This window comes from Melanaphis sacchari, unplaced genomic scaffold (assembly GCF_002803265.2).
Source record: "Melanaphis sacchari strain LSU unplaced genomic scaffold, SCAv2.0 Contig2098_pilon_pilon, whole genome shotgun sequence".
Classification (NCBI taxonomy): Eukaryota; Metazoa; Arthropoda; class Insecta; order Hemiptera; family Aphididae; genus Melanaphis; species Melanaphis sacchari.
In genome coordinates this window covers 997-17,735 of record NW_020271039.1, presented here as the reverse complement: position 1 = coordinate 17,735, position 16,739 = coordinate 997, and the positions used below count along the sequence as shown (strand labels likewise).

Below are 16,739 nucleotides of genomic sequence, written 5' to 3'. Positions count from 1 at the left end.
TCGTTACTGCCGTAATTTTATTATTTTTATTTTTGAGTGTGGAAGTTTTCCATGCATTCTGGACATACTGGTTCATCACATTTTGAACATTTATAGCGTGTTCAACTTCTACATTGGTCATCATGACACCTGGGAGCACTTTTCATTTCAAATTTTTTTGGCCAATGATTTTCGCCATCATATTTGATTTCGGGAATAGTTTTATTTTGAGCCGTTTTAGTTTTTTTTGGGTTGGTAAATGGAGCGGGCGAAGCACATGGTGAACTTGAAGGACGACCTCTTTTTTTTTTTTAGACGTTCAGCTGTAGAGTTAAGCTGTGTTAAGCTAGTAGCTATTGAAGCTTTAAAACGAAGTAGAGATAATGGAGGGTTTGGACTTTGTCTATATAAGATCCACGCGTTCACAATTGCAATATTCATAAACTGAAAAAATATCCGGAGATACCATTTTTTGTTTTTAAAACCATGTGGATAATGGGATATAAGACGATCCATAAAATCTACTCCCCCCATAAATTTATTGTATTCTTGAATACAAAACGGTCTATCAACTTTGATTCTAGTTTTTTCTTTTTTATCGTAACGTACTATTTCATAAATTAGTTCAGCACCGGCATATGAAGAAATCATATGAACTTCCCTCTTATCAATCCAACGCACAACTGTAATGTTGTCTTTTGACGTAGCGATAGTACATGAAGCTCGTTGAAGTTGTTTACCTGGTACTCAGTGGCGTTTTCTCTGGGTGTGCAAGTTGTGTGTTAACGCCCTAAACATTGATGTCATACATGTGTGTAATATTGTAATTTGTAATTCATATTAGTATATTACATGGTTATATAATTTTATTTACAAAATCTTAAAATAATTGTCATGTAAAAATAATAATATCAAATAATAAACTATTGTTACTATTGTCTATTTTAAGCTCTAAACTCGACCAATCACAATCTACATCTCAATTAAAATCCAACACTCCTAAATCATTCGCAGAAACCACAGTAATCACCACTTTTCCAAAAAAAGATCAAGCTATTGTTCTAATCACCATTAACGACATAGCCCAAATTGAATACATAAAATCTCTTGGAAAAATCACTTCAACCAAAAATATTACATTCGCATCTCGTATCTCCAACAACCGTTTTTGCGTTTATTTTACGAACAAACATATCGTTGATGAATTAATTAAAAATCACTCATCTATATCAGTAAATGAACATCAGATACCTTTTCGCCGGTTGGTTAACCCAGCAAAAAGATTCATTATCTCGAATGCCCACCCAATAATCCCACATGAAATAATCTTCGAACACCTACTACTAGAAGGCATCAAACCTATATCTCAAATAACTTTTCTTAAAGCCGGTTTTCATGACGACAGGGCAAACATTAGTAGCTTTCGTCGCCAGGTATATATACACCCTGATGACATTGCCAATGTACCCGGCTCAATCGTCATTAATTTTGACAACACAGACTTTAGAATTTTTTTAACAGACAATACATTGACATGCTACGTAGCCACCAATCTGATCATACATCTTCTTTCTGCAAAAAAAATAAAAACAATAATCACGACGACAACACTAGTAATATCCAAATCCCCACTAGCGATGAGGACAGTATATTACCTAATTCCTTAAGTTCTACTCAAACGATATCTACATCCAACCAGAACGAAAACGTCACGCAGGAAAAATACCTCATCTCCAACAAAACTCAAAAGTTAACCCTTATCCATGAAAAACCAAATGTCATCCAGACCTCCTGTATTTACTCAACGGAACCACTCAAGCCTATTAGTACAACTTGTATCCCTAAGGAACCAATCAAAAGACAGCTACCATCGCCAACCAGCTCTTCAGCACCATCAGTTATACCTCACCATTTCGATCAACAGAATAATGAAAATCCTAAACAACCCAAAAACATAAGAGAAAAACTATTAGATTCTAACAAAACTAAAAGTAAAACACTTGACGTATCCAAGAAACTCATAAAATGCAACTCTCTCGAAAATATACACCCTAAACTCATTGAAGGACTCAAACCTGCCGAACCCCTTTTTTCTAATAATATTGAAACACTTATTTCTTACGCTCAATACACATACATAATAGAGAACTTCAGTAATAAATCCATCAATATCAACTCTCTGTGCGAGGAAGCCAATGTCGAAATCCTCACAAATTTAAAAATTACGGAACAAGTTAGAACAATGATAAATGATAAAGCTACAAAAGTTAAGCTCACCAGACTACAAAACCTTTTATTCCAATCCCTCCCAATACATTAGCTATGTCAAACCTCCTATTCCAGACACACCAATAAGGAGTCCTCATACTATAAAAAAAAAAAAAAACTATCAACCATGACCTGTATTATACAATGGAATGTCAATGGATTCTATAAAAGATCTGTTGATATAAACCGAATTCTTTACGAACTCAACTCTAACATAATCTGTCTTCAAGAAACCAATTTTAAAAATTCTCATCTACCTAACCTTAAAAACTACACAGGATACATTAAAAACCGTACAACAGCCAATAGAGCAAGTGGAGGAGTGGCCACATTCGTAAAAAATAACATCGAAAGTAAAGAAATTAACATCCGAACCCACCTAGAAGCAATAGTCACATTAGTGGAACTCGATAAACTAATTCACATCTGCAATATTTACATCCCAAACAGTACTCCGTTCACGATATCGGATATTGAAAATATAATACACCAACTCCAAAACCTTACATAATCTTGGAAGATTTTAATAGTCGAAACACATCCTGGGGATGCAATCGCACTGACCCCCGTGGTAAGACAATAGAACAAGTTATTGAGAACGACCAATTCCTAATTTTATTGAATAGCGGAGACTCTACCAGACATAATAGTTCTAATGGATCACTATCTGCTATTGATCTAACCGTATCCTCCTCTTCTCTAGCTCCTTTAATGGAATTGCACGTTCTTAATTCATATTCTGGAAGTGATCACTGGCCCTTAGAAATTTGGATCCAAAGTAAAAATACTCTGCACGTTCCTTCTCCTAAATGGAATCTCTCAAAACCAAACTGGAAACTTTTTGCGGAACTAATAGAAGAAGAACTGACATCAAACCCGATAGACTTAATCCCTCCAATCACTCAAGTACAAATTGACTCTAAGGTTAACGTTTTCTCCAACATAATAGTTAGAGCTGCGAACATGGCTATTGGACAAAAACAATTTAACAACAAAAACAAAGTAGCTCCCTGGGGGAATGAGGATTTGCAAAAATTTAATTAACAAATACAAAAAAGCTCTAAATCGTTTCAAAAAAACAAAAAACCCTAATGATCACATACTTCTAAAAAAAGCAAGAGCAGAAGCCAGATAGATAACCAAAAGAAATAAAACTCTCATGGAAAGACTTCACCTCCTCTATCAATCACGACATTAACTCCTCTACACTATGGAAAAAAATTCGGTCCTTAAAAGGATACAAATCCCATCCTTGTCCCGATAGACTTAGAGAGATAATAATACAATTTATGATTCTCCGGCGAACATCGCGGAAGCTTTTGCACAATCTTTCAAGACCAACAATAGTAACTTAAATTACTCTGACAAATTTCTATCATTCAAAAATTCTTACCCTCCTATATCAAATCTCATTCCTTCCTCCAACGAACATAGTTTCAACCTACCTCTGAACCTCAAAGAACTACTTACTGTCCTACAAAACAATAAGAGTAAAAGTCCAGGTCCGGACAATATTCCAAATGCTCTCATCCAAAACCTTCCTGAAAAGGGAGTCACAACACTGCTCCAAATCTTCAATTCGATATGGCCACAGGGAGTTTTCCCAAATCAATGGCGGAATGCAACGGTAATTCCCATCCCTAAACCTTATAAAATAAATTCGAAATAAACAACTATCTCTAAATATCTCTAACAAACACTATGAGCAAGATTTTGGAAAAAATCATCAACAAAAGACTCATCTGGTACCTCGAATCGACCAACCGCATCTCCAAACACTAGTGTGGCTTCAGACGCAATCATTTCACCATAGATTATCTTACAATACTTCACACCGACATCAATTCAGCTTTCAAAAGAAACCAACACCTCATTCTTGTATCATTGGACTTACAAAAGGCATATGACATGGTCTGGAGAGACAGAGTATTATCGAATCTCATGAAATGGGACATCAATGATCTCATGTTTCAGTTTCTAACAAACTTTTTAACGAATCATTCTATTAGAGTAAAAACTTAAAACACACTTTCTAACCTACATCCCATTGAGAATGGTCTATTACAAGGCTCTGCTCTCAGCGTCACTCTATTCCTGGTTGCAATAAATGACATTGGCAAAAATCTACCCTTTCCAGTTAAATACAAACTCTTCGCGGATGATTGTATCATTCACTGCAGCGGATCAAATCTAACAACCTCAACACAACTGATACAAGAAGCACTTTACATATTATCCCAGTGGTCCTCAAGAACTGGCTTCACGTTCTCTCCTTCCAAATCGCAAAGCATAATTTTTAACAAAAAAAATAACTACCCATCGCCGCAAATCACCCTAGACGAAACTCCCCTACTCTTCACCAATAATTTACGTATTCTAGGGCTTATCTTCGACCACAAACTATCTTGGAAAGCACACATAAGAAATCTTAAATCTTCCTGCATTACCAGAATGATGATCATCAAAATTTTGTCAAACCTTACATGGGGATCAGATCATAACAGCCTTATCTTAATATACAAATCACTTATTCTCTCTCTCATTAATTATGGCTCTGTTATTTATGGCACTACCAAAAGGAATTTGCTAAACACTTTAGATTTAATCCATAATCAAGGTATCAAATTAGCTACTGGATCCTTTAGAACCAGCCCAACAGACAGCATCCTATGCAACGCAGGTGTACCTCCACTTCAGTTCATCCGTGACATCAATACCACTAAATATATGATCGAGACGTTAAACCTGCCAAACCATATATCCGCCTCTAACTTCCATCATCCCTTTCCAAACTACAGATCAAAAACACCTAACACGATCTTCGAAAACTTTAACCGAATAAAGGAAAATATCAATTTGAATATAGATACAGTCAACAAAATCCGCATCTCCTCATGTGCTCCTTGGACTTGGGCCCCTAATATAAATACCAAAATTCTCGAGTTCAATAAAAACTCAACTGAAAACTCAATCATTGTATCTCATTTTCATGAATTAATCGATCTACACTACCATGACGACGTGCTAATTTATACTGACGCTTCAAAAAGCTTAAACGGAACAGGCTTTGCAATAGTAGTTGGTACTGAAGCTATAAAATTCCGACTTCCATCATTCACTAGCATATACACGGTAGTACAATATGCAGCCTTTTCTCACATCAACTCCTCCCTCATAATAAGCGATTCTTTCAGTGCCCTCATATCACTTCAAGAACAATATCCTCAGAACGAACTTATTAAACTCACCAAAGAATGTATCGTATCATCGAAAATCAAAATCAATTTCATGTTGGTCCCATCACACGTAGGTATCCATGGGAACGAGAAAGCGGACATAATGGCGGATGAAGCGGTCACATCTGAATCTACCGCCTCCATAAACAAAAGCACCACCAAAGACCTAATAAACGAAGCTCAAAAACGTATACTCACATCATGGCAAAACCACTGAGATGATACTCCAACCAGTAACAAACTAAGGAATATCAAAAAGACAGTCACAAAATGGCCATACCCTGAAAATGCTTCTAGGAGAGAACAAATAACTATTAACAGAGCTAGAATAGGCCACTCCAATATCACCCACTCCTATTTAATCACCAAGGAATCTAAACCAATATGCGACTCATGCAACATCCCCCTTACAATCGAACACATAATCATCAAATGCCCCAAATATACATCTTCACGTCACCTTCTCAACAATTCTACAACACTCGAAGAAGCCCTCAATCCAAACAACAGCACTAATATTTTCAGTTTTTTTAAATTAATTGGTTTAGTCGATAAATTATAATACTCCTGTATATATCATTTGTTTCTTCTTCTCACTCTTAATATTGTATAAATACTTTTAGTTTGTAAATAACACTAAGCTAATAATCTATGTAATTGAAGCCTTAACCAAAAAAAAAAAAAAAAGAAATAATAAAAATAATGCTGCAAATGGTCAACAATTTAATTCAACATTCAAAATCAAAGGCCAAGTTTATCATAGAGTGGGCTCATTGCTACCAATGCCAAATGAACCACATACATTTTTACAAATTTACTTTATGGGCGGTGAGGATATTTGGTGTTTTGTTATTTTTATGGGTCATCATCATTCACAGTGCTCTATTCATCTCAGTCATATACCAGTATACAACATTCCCTCTCACTTACAATAAATTTAATTATTTTTTATTTGAATACCAAAATATTCATTAGATATAATTTATATGGCAAAACAACGTTTGCCGTGTCAGCTTGTATAAATATACATATATAATTATGTGGAGATGAATTGTTTACCAGAGAGCGGGTCGGTTCCTGACACAGCTAAGGTGGTGGGTGGGAGCTAAGAGTCAGTGTTGTTTTGACGTGCGAGTGATCTGTTGTCGTTTGTTGTTGTTGATTGTTTTAAGTTGTAATTTGTTATTTGTCCATCAATAAAGAGTTATCTGTTACTAGTGTTCTGTTGGTTGTTCAAGTATATATTTTGGTGCCTAATCCCACATATACATATAACGATATAACACCTATGTTATATATTATATATTTTTTTTTAAAAATAGTATTCTTTTATTTAATTAATTTTGTTTAAGATATTTGTTCTAAAATAAGATGTACAGATATTTTACATACTTATCTATAAATATATATAATAATATTATAATTTAAACCAAACACTATAAGTTTATATATAAAAAAAAAAAACAAATAGAATATTTTTGACAAAGATATAAATAAAAATATAATAAAATAACTATTACATATTTTAATATAATAATATACCAATTACTAACTTGTATTTATATAATATATACTCTAGTTAGTAGTTTTACAAGTTTAATTATTTAAGAGATAAGTAGGTATACAACAATATAGGTCCGCTTTATTATAATAACTAATGCAAACTAGATCCTAAATATAGCAATAAATATAATGGTAAGCCATACTTCATTATTTTTTATGCTCAGATCATAACAGATGATTTTACAAAAATGTTATTAAGTGAATGGAATATGGAGACACTGATTGAAAAATTTGAAGGTATGTTTATTTAATCATTTTTTATCTACCTAAATTAAATTTTATATACAGTCGAGTCTCGATAACTCGAATGTCAAGGGACATAAAAATAAATTCGACTTATGTATTTTTCGAGTTACATAACTCGAATTTTTTTAAAAATACGAAAAAATTCGAGTTAGACATTATTTTTTTTTTAATTTGTTTTTATTAGAAGTATTATATGTATATTTATAAACTACAATTAAAATTAAAAAATTAAATTTTAAGACTCATTTCCTTATTTATTAATAAAATTAAAAATTTATTAAAAGATTCCATTTTAAAACACAAAATATGTAAATTTCTTACAATTATTTAGAAAAATAATTTGAAATAAGAGTTTGACGTTTGGGTTGTTTTAAAATAAAGTCTTCAATTTCCCCCAAGTACTTGAAAAATATTTCATCTGCACCTTCGGTTTTTTCAATGAATACTCTTAATTTATCAAGTGATGCTTTCGCTTCTTTTGTAGAGACAACTAATGGATATTCATCTTCTTCATTTTCGTCTGAGTCGGATTTAGGAGTCGGTTGCACTGCGTCTACAAAATCTTGATCACTTAATACTCCAGTTGTATGTATCTTAGTGTCTATTTCAGTAAATGTATGAAATGTAATTTCTGGTTCTAGTTTATAGTGATCTACTATAAGTTTCCAATCGGAACCTCCATCGTCGCTTTCTAAATGAGTATATTTGATTTCTTTTTCCTTAGTTGAAATTCCAAATTTAATAAAACAATTAACAATTGTATTTTTCTCAACATTTTCCCATGCTTTATAACACATTCGCATAGTTTGTAACAAGTTTATCGAAAAAGATCTACCTTCATCGATATCATTAACCATTTTTCGAATAACTTCTTTACGATATAATATTTTAAAGTTTTGTATTATACCTTGGTCCATTGGCTGAAGTTATGAAGTCGTATTTGGTGGAAGAAATTCTATTTTAATAGAATTGAATTTCTTTTTTGTATTATGAGCAGTACAATTGTCAATTAAGAGGAGTACTTTTTTCCCTTTTAAACTCATTTTTTTATCAAAATTAGACAACCATTTTTTAAACAATGCACTCGTCATCCACGCTTTTTTATTTGATTCATAATCTAATGGATATGTTTTAATACCTTTGAAACACCTAGGTTTTGCCGATTTTCCAATTAATAGTGGTTTAATTTTATCTGTGCCAGTCATATTTGATCCTAAAAGAATTGTAACTCTTTTTTTACTGTTTTTTCCCCCTGCACAGTTCTCTCCTTTTAATACAAATGTTTGACTCGGTAAAAATTTATAAAATAAACCTGTTTCGTCAACATTATAAACGTTATCGGGGGAATATTGATTTATAATTGGTAGGTATTTTACTAACCAGTCAGAACATATTGATTGGTCAACTGAAGCGTTTTCACCACATATTTTACGAAAAACGACGTTATTCCTAATTTTCCAGTTGCTTAACCAACCTTGACTAGCTTTAAATTGTTTATGGCCGAGTTTAGTAGCAAAAAATTCGGCCTTCTCCTTTAAAATTGGTCCATTTATTGGAATGTTTAAATCTCTACATTGAATAAACCAATTGAGTAAACTAACCTCTATATCGGGATAATCACAAATCTTCATTCTTTTCATGGACCCTTTATTAGTTTCGTATTTTTGTAAAATATCGTCTTTATTTTTCAGAATAGTTGAAAGTGTACTGGGTGGAATATTAAATTGCTTGGAAATTTCATTTTTCTGTTTACCACTTTTTTGTCACCTCACTTATAATGTTCACTTTTTCAACAATTGTTAATGTAACCAATTTACGTTTAAGAGACATAACTACAAATTGTACACGCTACACAGCGAAGATATACGGCAACTGCCGATTATTTTACAGCACAACAGTTGTACATAGGATAATTTCATTTGGACATTTGTGATTGTAAACCGGTTATTCTAACGATAAAATGTAAGAAATGACTTCGAGTTATCTATGCTCAACTATTTTTATATTTGACTTATCGCGACAAATATTGCATTGAGTGTATAGGAATTTCCTAGGGACAAAAAAAAAATTCGAGTTATCGAGGTTTTCGAATTATCGAGGTTCGAGTTATCGAGACTCGACTGTAGTTAATTTATCATTGTTTTTATGGTTTGTATTAAAAATCAATTTATGTATTATGTATGCATACATTTGGTAGTAAAAGCTCAACATTGCCTAATTTATAGATGTATATTACAAATTAGTTTATCATAAACGTATATGGTTATGTTATTATGGATATAGGTATATAAATGTCAATATTAGTATATTTATTATAATTATACATAATAAATCAATAAACATGTAGTATATATTACTATAGTATTTGTATTACCTATTAAACAAAAATTAATTATGTTTTTAGTTAATATTAATAACTTTATTAGACTATTTTAAGTTAAAAATTATTAATCTAATAAATTAATAAAATACTGCTTTATAAGGATTTTACAAATAAAATGTTTTTTAAGTATGTATGATGCATATCTATGTAAAATAATACATCTTACGCTGGGGCCACACTAGCGTACAAAATGCGTCGAACGCACGTACTTTTTGACGCGCGTCGTAGCACTACATCAGGCACCGGCAACCCGCGGCCCTCGGAACTTTTTTCTGCGGCCCTCCAAATATATTTCATGGTGTTTAAAATTTTAATTTTATATCTTAAATTGTAATAAATAAAATCGAATCATGACTATAGTCCGTTTAAAATAAGAAACGTAGACGGCGGCCGACTACTGCGCATGGGCGTGGCCTCACTACGAATGTCGAGCTTTGACACTGTCGCCAGAAATAGCGTCTCTTCATTCTATTGTTGACCAGTGACGCGAACAAATAACTTAAAATGCATTGTTTCCTATTTTGTCGCATTCGGTGCGGAACCGGCACGGCGGCGCTGCGTTGGGCCGTATTTACCGTACGTCAGCGCAGCATACAACCTTTTTATTATTATTATGAAACCATTTTTTTAAACTAAATTTTTTTTTCGAGTCATTACCAGGTATATTACGTAAAAACGTAAAATATAAAAACAAATTTAAACATTATAATTATTTATTACAAGATATAAAAAGATAAACAGAAATTAAAAAAAATAGTCAGTCATAAAAAAAATATAAAAACAAAAAATAAATTAATCATAATCAGAATCAGTGTCTCCCGTTATTGTTAAAACACAAGGTTCCATTTGATCAATCAATTCGTCCATGATATCGTCGACTTTCCAAATTTTCTCTTCTTCTTCGATAACATGTTTGATGAAATTTTGCCAATTTTCTGATGTCACCCTTTTAATTGCCGTATGAAGAAGTTGGCGAACGTCGTCGATTTTAAACGTTGTGTTTTCGCGTTTCGCGTAACCTTTTACCATAGCCCATGCCAATTCAATTGGATTAAATTCGCAATGATAGGGTTGTAATCGGAGTATGGTGTGACCTGCGTCTTCTGCAATTTTATCAATTACGTAAGATTTATTACGTGGTATTTCGCGTACTTTGGCCATCAGTTCATGCTTCAAAAATGGTCTGTCAAGAATAACACCTTTTGATTGAAGCCACTCCGATAATTGGGCTTTATTCCAACGCGTACTTGGATATTTTTCTAATTTGACGGAATGGTATGGTGCGTTGTCCATTACAATAATGGCATTAGGTTCAAGTCGAGGTAGAATAGACTCAAACCATTCCTTGAAATTATCACCATTCATCTCATCGTGATAATCGGCGCTATTTTTTTTTTGATTCAAAGCATAATAATCCACCTGGCAAAAAACCTTTGTCCGAACCAATATGGAGTATTATGAGCCGCTTGCCCTTGCCAGTTGGGTTGGTCGACCCGGTCGTTAGTCCTTTGTTGAACGCATCGTGTTTGGAAAGAACAGTATTGTCCTTCCACACGCGGTCCACACAATCGCCAGCATTCAACCACGTCTCATCCAAATAATTAATTTGTCGACCTTCCTTACGATACTTACGAATATTGTACAAATAGTTGCGGCGCCAAACAATCAAATCTTCCCTCTCCGTTAGCACACTGCACCTTTTTCTTTTTTTCGAACACGAAATCCAATTTCTTGATGGTACTGTCCAAAGTAGATCGTTTGAAATTAGGAAGCGATGGATCTTCGTTTACTGCAATTAATATTTTGTCGATCGTAGGTAATTCACGACGCAACCAAAATGAATGAATTTTTTGCCGTAATCCATTGCGATCCAGATCATCAATTTTGTCGAAGAGAGACGACTTAACACGCTTTTTGTTGGGAGATGAAACCGTATTTGTACGTCTGTACTCAGCGATAGTCTTACTAATTGTTTCACGACCTAAACCCAAGGCCTTTGACAAATTAGTAACAAGATCTTCGTACTTGATGTCCGGCGATTTCATCAAAATATCTTTGTACAAATTTATGACCATTATTTTTTGACGGCTGTATATATACTGTAAAAAAAATTATTAACCTATATGAACAACTGGTGTATAATAATTATTTAATAAGCAAAATAACACATAATACAATTATTATTATTCATGTAATATACATCGACGAAGAATATAAAATATGAAAAATGTTTTACTTACTTTTCCTTTTGGATTTTTTCGTTTTGGAGAAATAGTAGACAATTCATCTGGATCAGAAATATCACCCAAATCGTTCATAATGAAAAAAAAATGTCTGCAGAAATAAAATTGTGAACACACGTTACGCTAAGAATAGTCGGAACACAGTGACACCGAATTCCGAATTTGACCTAATTCTACAGACTACAACGAACGACAGCGGTCGTATGTCAACGTTCGCCGTCGGTAAAATAGACACACGGTGGGGGAAACATCTGTCCGCCGCCGACGAAAACTGGTCGCCGTCGTCTACGTTTCTTATTTTAAACGGACTTTATTATACAGGGTGTTTCACGATGAACTGACCATTGCAATTACTTTGGTTCTACTGTACATTTTCAAATTTTTTTTTTTTAATTATCAATTGTCGTCTGCGCAACATATAAAAATATTTTTCGATTTTTTTGAATATTATTTATGTAAAATTAAAAATTAAAAAAATTTCTATTTAACTTTAAAAAAAATCAAGATAGCCATTTTGTAAATCCGATTTTTAGAAAAATTTCGGTGTCAAAAACTTTCAATATGGTCCAGTCAATAATTTTTAAATTGTTTAAATTCAAATTTATTTCCTGTTAATCAGGGTTACAGCAATATTATTGATTTTGAATTATTTTTTTTCCAAGAAATAACAAAATTGTTATCATGAATAATCAACAAATATGATACCAAGCCCTATACAGCTGTATTACAATCATAGATAATAAAATAATGGATAGGCCATTGAATCTTATCATACCAGCAATTGGAGTAATATTTTTAGGATGTTATATTGGGTAATGGGTAGGTATCATAATATTATCAAAATGTCAATGATTATTATCCTTAGGTAATATATTAATATAAATTATGTAATAACGTCAAATATACTGCTAGCGCTTTAAAAATAATTAATTTGAATATAAATAATTGATTTCAAAATAAAATAAATACATAGACAATTTATTTCCATAATTCCCATAGGTAATAAAAGAACTTTTAATTATTTGAACATAACCTAACAATATATCCACTGCGAAGTTAGAGGTCGACTCTTCTCTCTACCACATTAAAGACCGCGATTCATAATAACGTTATGTAGTATGTACGTGAACACGTGATTCGTTTTTCGATGTTTGTCAAAAAATGTTTGGTGTTAAGGTGTTTAGTAAAAGTTATGCGTAATATCAATGTCAATTATAAGTATACAACATGATCATTGAATATTATTCAAAAATTAATGACCAATTAAATATGTGCTGATGAATGTGTTAAATATGTGCTAACCTAACCCTGCTATGAATCATATGTGCTGGGCTCTTAGATATAAAGTACTTTATATCTGTAATAACTGAACTTCAATGTTACTGTAATCATGTCAATCATGATTCATGACAGTTATTCATCCAGCAAGTAAATTATATTACCTACTCAAGTATTCTTAAAAAAAAAACCTTACAGACAATTCAAGAGAACATGAAACATGAAACCACTTTTAATGAATTGTATGCCAAGCAATTTAATGAGTGTTTATACATTAATGTTGAACCGTGACAATGTTGTATAATACACAATTGGTCTAAACTCAGGTCGTAGGACCTAGTATAGGACTAAGAATACAGAATATGATGATAACTAATGGATACATTTTTATTGAATTAACTGTTGTGTTCCAATCATCGCATGTATGGAGATTAAATATGTAAACATTTACGTATTCTATTTTCACAATTAATTATTTTAGTGCAAATGAATTTCTATTACACCAAGTACAAATAATACCAACATCAACATTTTAAAATGTAAGTTAATTATTTAAATACTATTAATTTTATTTTATTATCTAAAAATAGGCTAAAAAAAGGTTTTAATTATTTTTCAGGATATCAATTTTAATATTTGAAATAACTATGAATGTATTAATGGAATTATTAAAATTCAAAAATCAATATGTCGTCATCATTGAACATTTTGTAAAATCAAGTAAAATTAATTTATAGTTTTTATTATAGTTATTTCTAGTTTATTTATTTTTTTTTTAATTAATAATATTATTTTAATGTAGTGTTGTAGTGATAAAGTATTTCTAATCTAAATAGTTGAATGGATGAATGTTGGTACTAAACTTAATTTATAATAAATTAATATTTACCTAGATTGTATGTATAACTTTTTCCTATTAGTATTAATACTTGTGAATAAAATACCTACCTTTAATGTTACAAAATATTTCATTTTATATTCAAAATTAAAATTAAAAAATTATTATAAAATGCGTTTTAAAGCATATTACATAATAATTTATTACCTATAAATATTTTTACATTCTACCTTCTATACTTGAAAAAAAATACCTCATTCATCCATAATATTTTTGAGGTACAATAATATTTTTGCATTCTTTTTCAGTTTAAGTAATATATGTACTTTATGCTTTGGGAATTATGGCTTTATTTATTTAATTTCTAAGCGAATTTTACGTTTACACTAATACTCTGCTAATGCAATCCGTTAAGTAAATACTAATATTTGTTTAGTTTTTTGAATAAATATAGTCTATACTCTCAAAAAATACAGAACTATATAAATTAAACTAAAAAAAGAATACCTCAAAATAACACTATTTAAATTATAAATTACTTAATGCTTACCCTAGATATCAGATATGATAATTAATCAGTACATAATTTAAATTAAATAAAATACTTTTTAGAATATATGTATTAATATTTATTTATTATAACGATTAATAAAGATGTTTTATTCCTTATTTTGTGGACAGCATTTTGGAATTTGAAAATATGTTAATTTTCCTTTTTTACGGTCATTCACAGGACACCGTGGATTGTTCTATGATTCAAAATGTAATACATATTTATTATAATTCGGGTAAATTTCTGTATACCTTATCATCACCTTCCCAATAAACAAATCTTGACTTTGCCTTTCTAATAAGGTACTGATCTTCTAATGATTGTTCCTTCAAATTTAGGGATAATAATGTATCAATAAATGAAGAGTGTTTTGGACACCACCATTCTTTACATTCCTATCATCAACATTATAATATTTTTTTAGGTTACATATTCTTTTACTGTGTTAAATTATTAATAACATGTTTTTAAAAATGCATTATTTAACCAAGTACTTTATTTACTGAGACAAAACTTATATCGCTACACTCAGATTTTTCTTCCAAACTAATTTTACCTAGTTTTGCACACACCAACTTTTCTAAAAAATCAATTTTAGTTTTTATGGGCAGCAACTCATGTTTTTCAACATAACGTTTCTAAAATTTAAAAAATTTTAATTTCATAAGAATTTAAAGCACATTTTTGTATTAAATAATAATGGGACTACCGATTCATTTGAATCATCAATATTTTCAACATTAGTTTGACCTTTTTCCAATTCCAAGCCAACTAATTTTTGTTCAAGTGTTGCCTATAAAAATATTATAATAAGCATACATTTTAATACTTGAGTTATTCAGAAATTAAAACCTACCAATTTAACCTTATACTCTTGATTTACCGATTGAAGTTTTTTCTGTAAAACATTTAAAACGTCATTATTTTTTTATTTGTTAATAGCTTTAATTTTAGTATAATATTTCTTTTTTTGTAATTTTTAAATACTTACAACTTTTTCATTTGACAAATTAATTTTTGCTTTTATGTGTCCTACAATTATTTTATTATAATTAGCATGTATAGTTTTTACAATACAAAATTAAATAAAGATTTTAGGTTACTTACAATTTCACTGGTTAATAACTTATTTTCATTTTCCAATGCCTCGTTATCATCTGAAATATCTTTCAGCTCAGTCTTTTTATTATTTAATTCATAAATCACTGATTTATAATGCTGTATAAAATATGTACCCATAATTAGTTTTTAATTGTAATGTAAAATTTAAATAATTGTACCATAGTATTAGTTATTTTTTTTTTTTTTTTATTATATTATTTTGTATAGGTATGTAATGTATATGTATTAGGGTGGTCCTTATTTATAGAAGTAAGAAAAAAATATTTATATTTTTAATGTAAGACCCCCTCATTTTTTTCATTGTTATAAGAAAATAATTTTGGTCGTGACTACTCACTCCCTTCCCGTGCCCCTGGGGGGTTGAAAAATAGCCAACAAGGGTAGTTTTATCATTTTGTCGACCTAACTAAATAAATATGATACCTAGCGAAAAAATGTATAGAATTTAAATTGTAGAACGTAAAGTTTCCAATAAAAAGTAATAGTACATTATTTATTGTAAGTTTATTACTTTCGAAGAAAATTAATAAAGTACAAAATTTTAATTTTTTTTTACTAAATTGATTATTTTTATTTATTTAAATATATTTGTTGAACGGATGAAATTATTAAAAAAAATGTTTCTATAAAAATTATGTGAAGTTAAATTTCTTATTTAAAAGGTTATATGTAAAAAGTTCATATAGTTGTCCATTTTATTGTTATACCGGACTATTGTAACATATTTTAATATTATTGAAGAAAATTATAATTTTGTTATATTAATTTCAGTTAAGTAATTTACTATAAATACCTTTTAATAGGTACGAGATATGATTAGATACAAATTATGAGTGTTTAATAGTTTTATCTTATCTTATCATGTCCATTATTTAATGGGTATGATAAAATAAGTTGATTTTATACGTATTTCTCAGTTACTGTGGAGCGTATGTTAGTACAGTACGAGTGTCCCAACGTCGTCACGTTGTTTAATATTTGAACAGCTCTAATTTTATTCTAAATGTTTAATAGTTTATACCTATTTCTA

The 16,739-nt window shown here is 30.7% G+C and overlaps 2 protein-coding genes and 1 pseudogene across 2 annotated transcripts; all 3 read right to left on the bottom strand.

The window, feature by feature from the left end:
* Positions 1-216: 216 nt before the first annotated feature.
* LOC112593491 (piggyBac transposable element-derived protein 3-like) lies at positions 217-630 on the bottom strand. The gene has a single exon (XM_025337883.1). The coding sequence runs from the start codon at positions 628-630 to the stop codon at positions 217-219; it is 414 nt and encodes a 137-aa protein (XP_025193668.1).
* A 5,489-nt stretch (positions 631-6,119) lies between these two features.
* On the bottom strand, positions 6,120-8,512 carry LOC112593490 (annotated as a pseudogene).
* Positions 8,513-10,467: 1,955 nt separating this feature from the next.
* Positions 10,468-11,040, bottom strand: LOC112593489. The gene has a single exon (XM_025337881.1). It carries the CDS (start codon positions 11,038-11,040, stop codon positions 10,468-10,470), a length of 573 nt encoding a protein of 190 aa, XP_025193666.1.
* Between the last annotated feature and the right edge of the window lie 5,699 nt (positions 11,041-16,739).

Bases quoted from the DNA above. Each gene is read 5' to 3' on its own strand.
- LOC112593491 (XM_025337883.1), bottom strand. From the start codon at position 630: ATGATTTCTTCATATGCCGGTGCTGAACTAATTTATGAAATAGTACGT.
- LOC112593489 (XM_025337881.1), bottom strand. From the start codon at position 11,040: ATGAATGGTGATAATTTCAAGGAATGGTTTGAGTCTATTCTACCTCGA.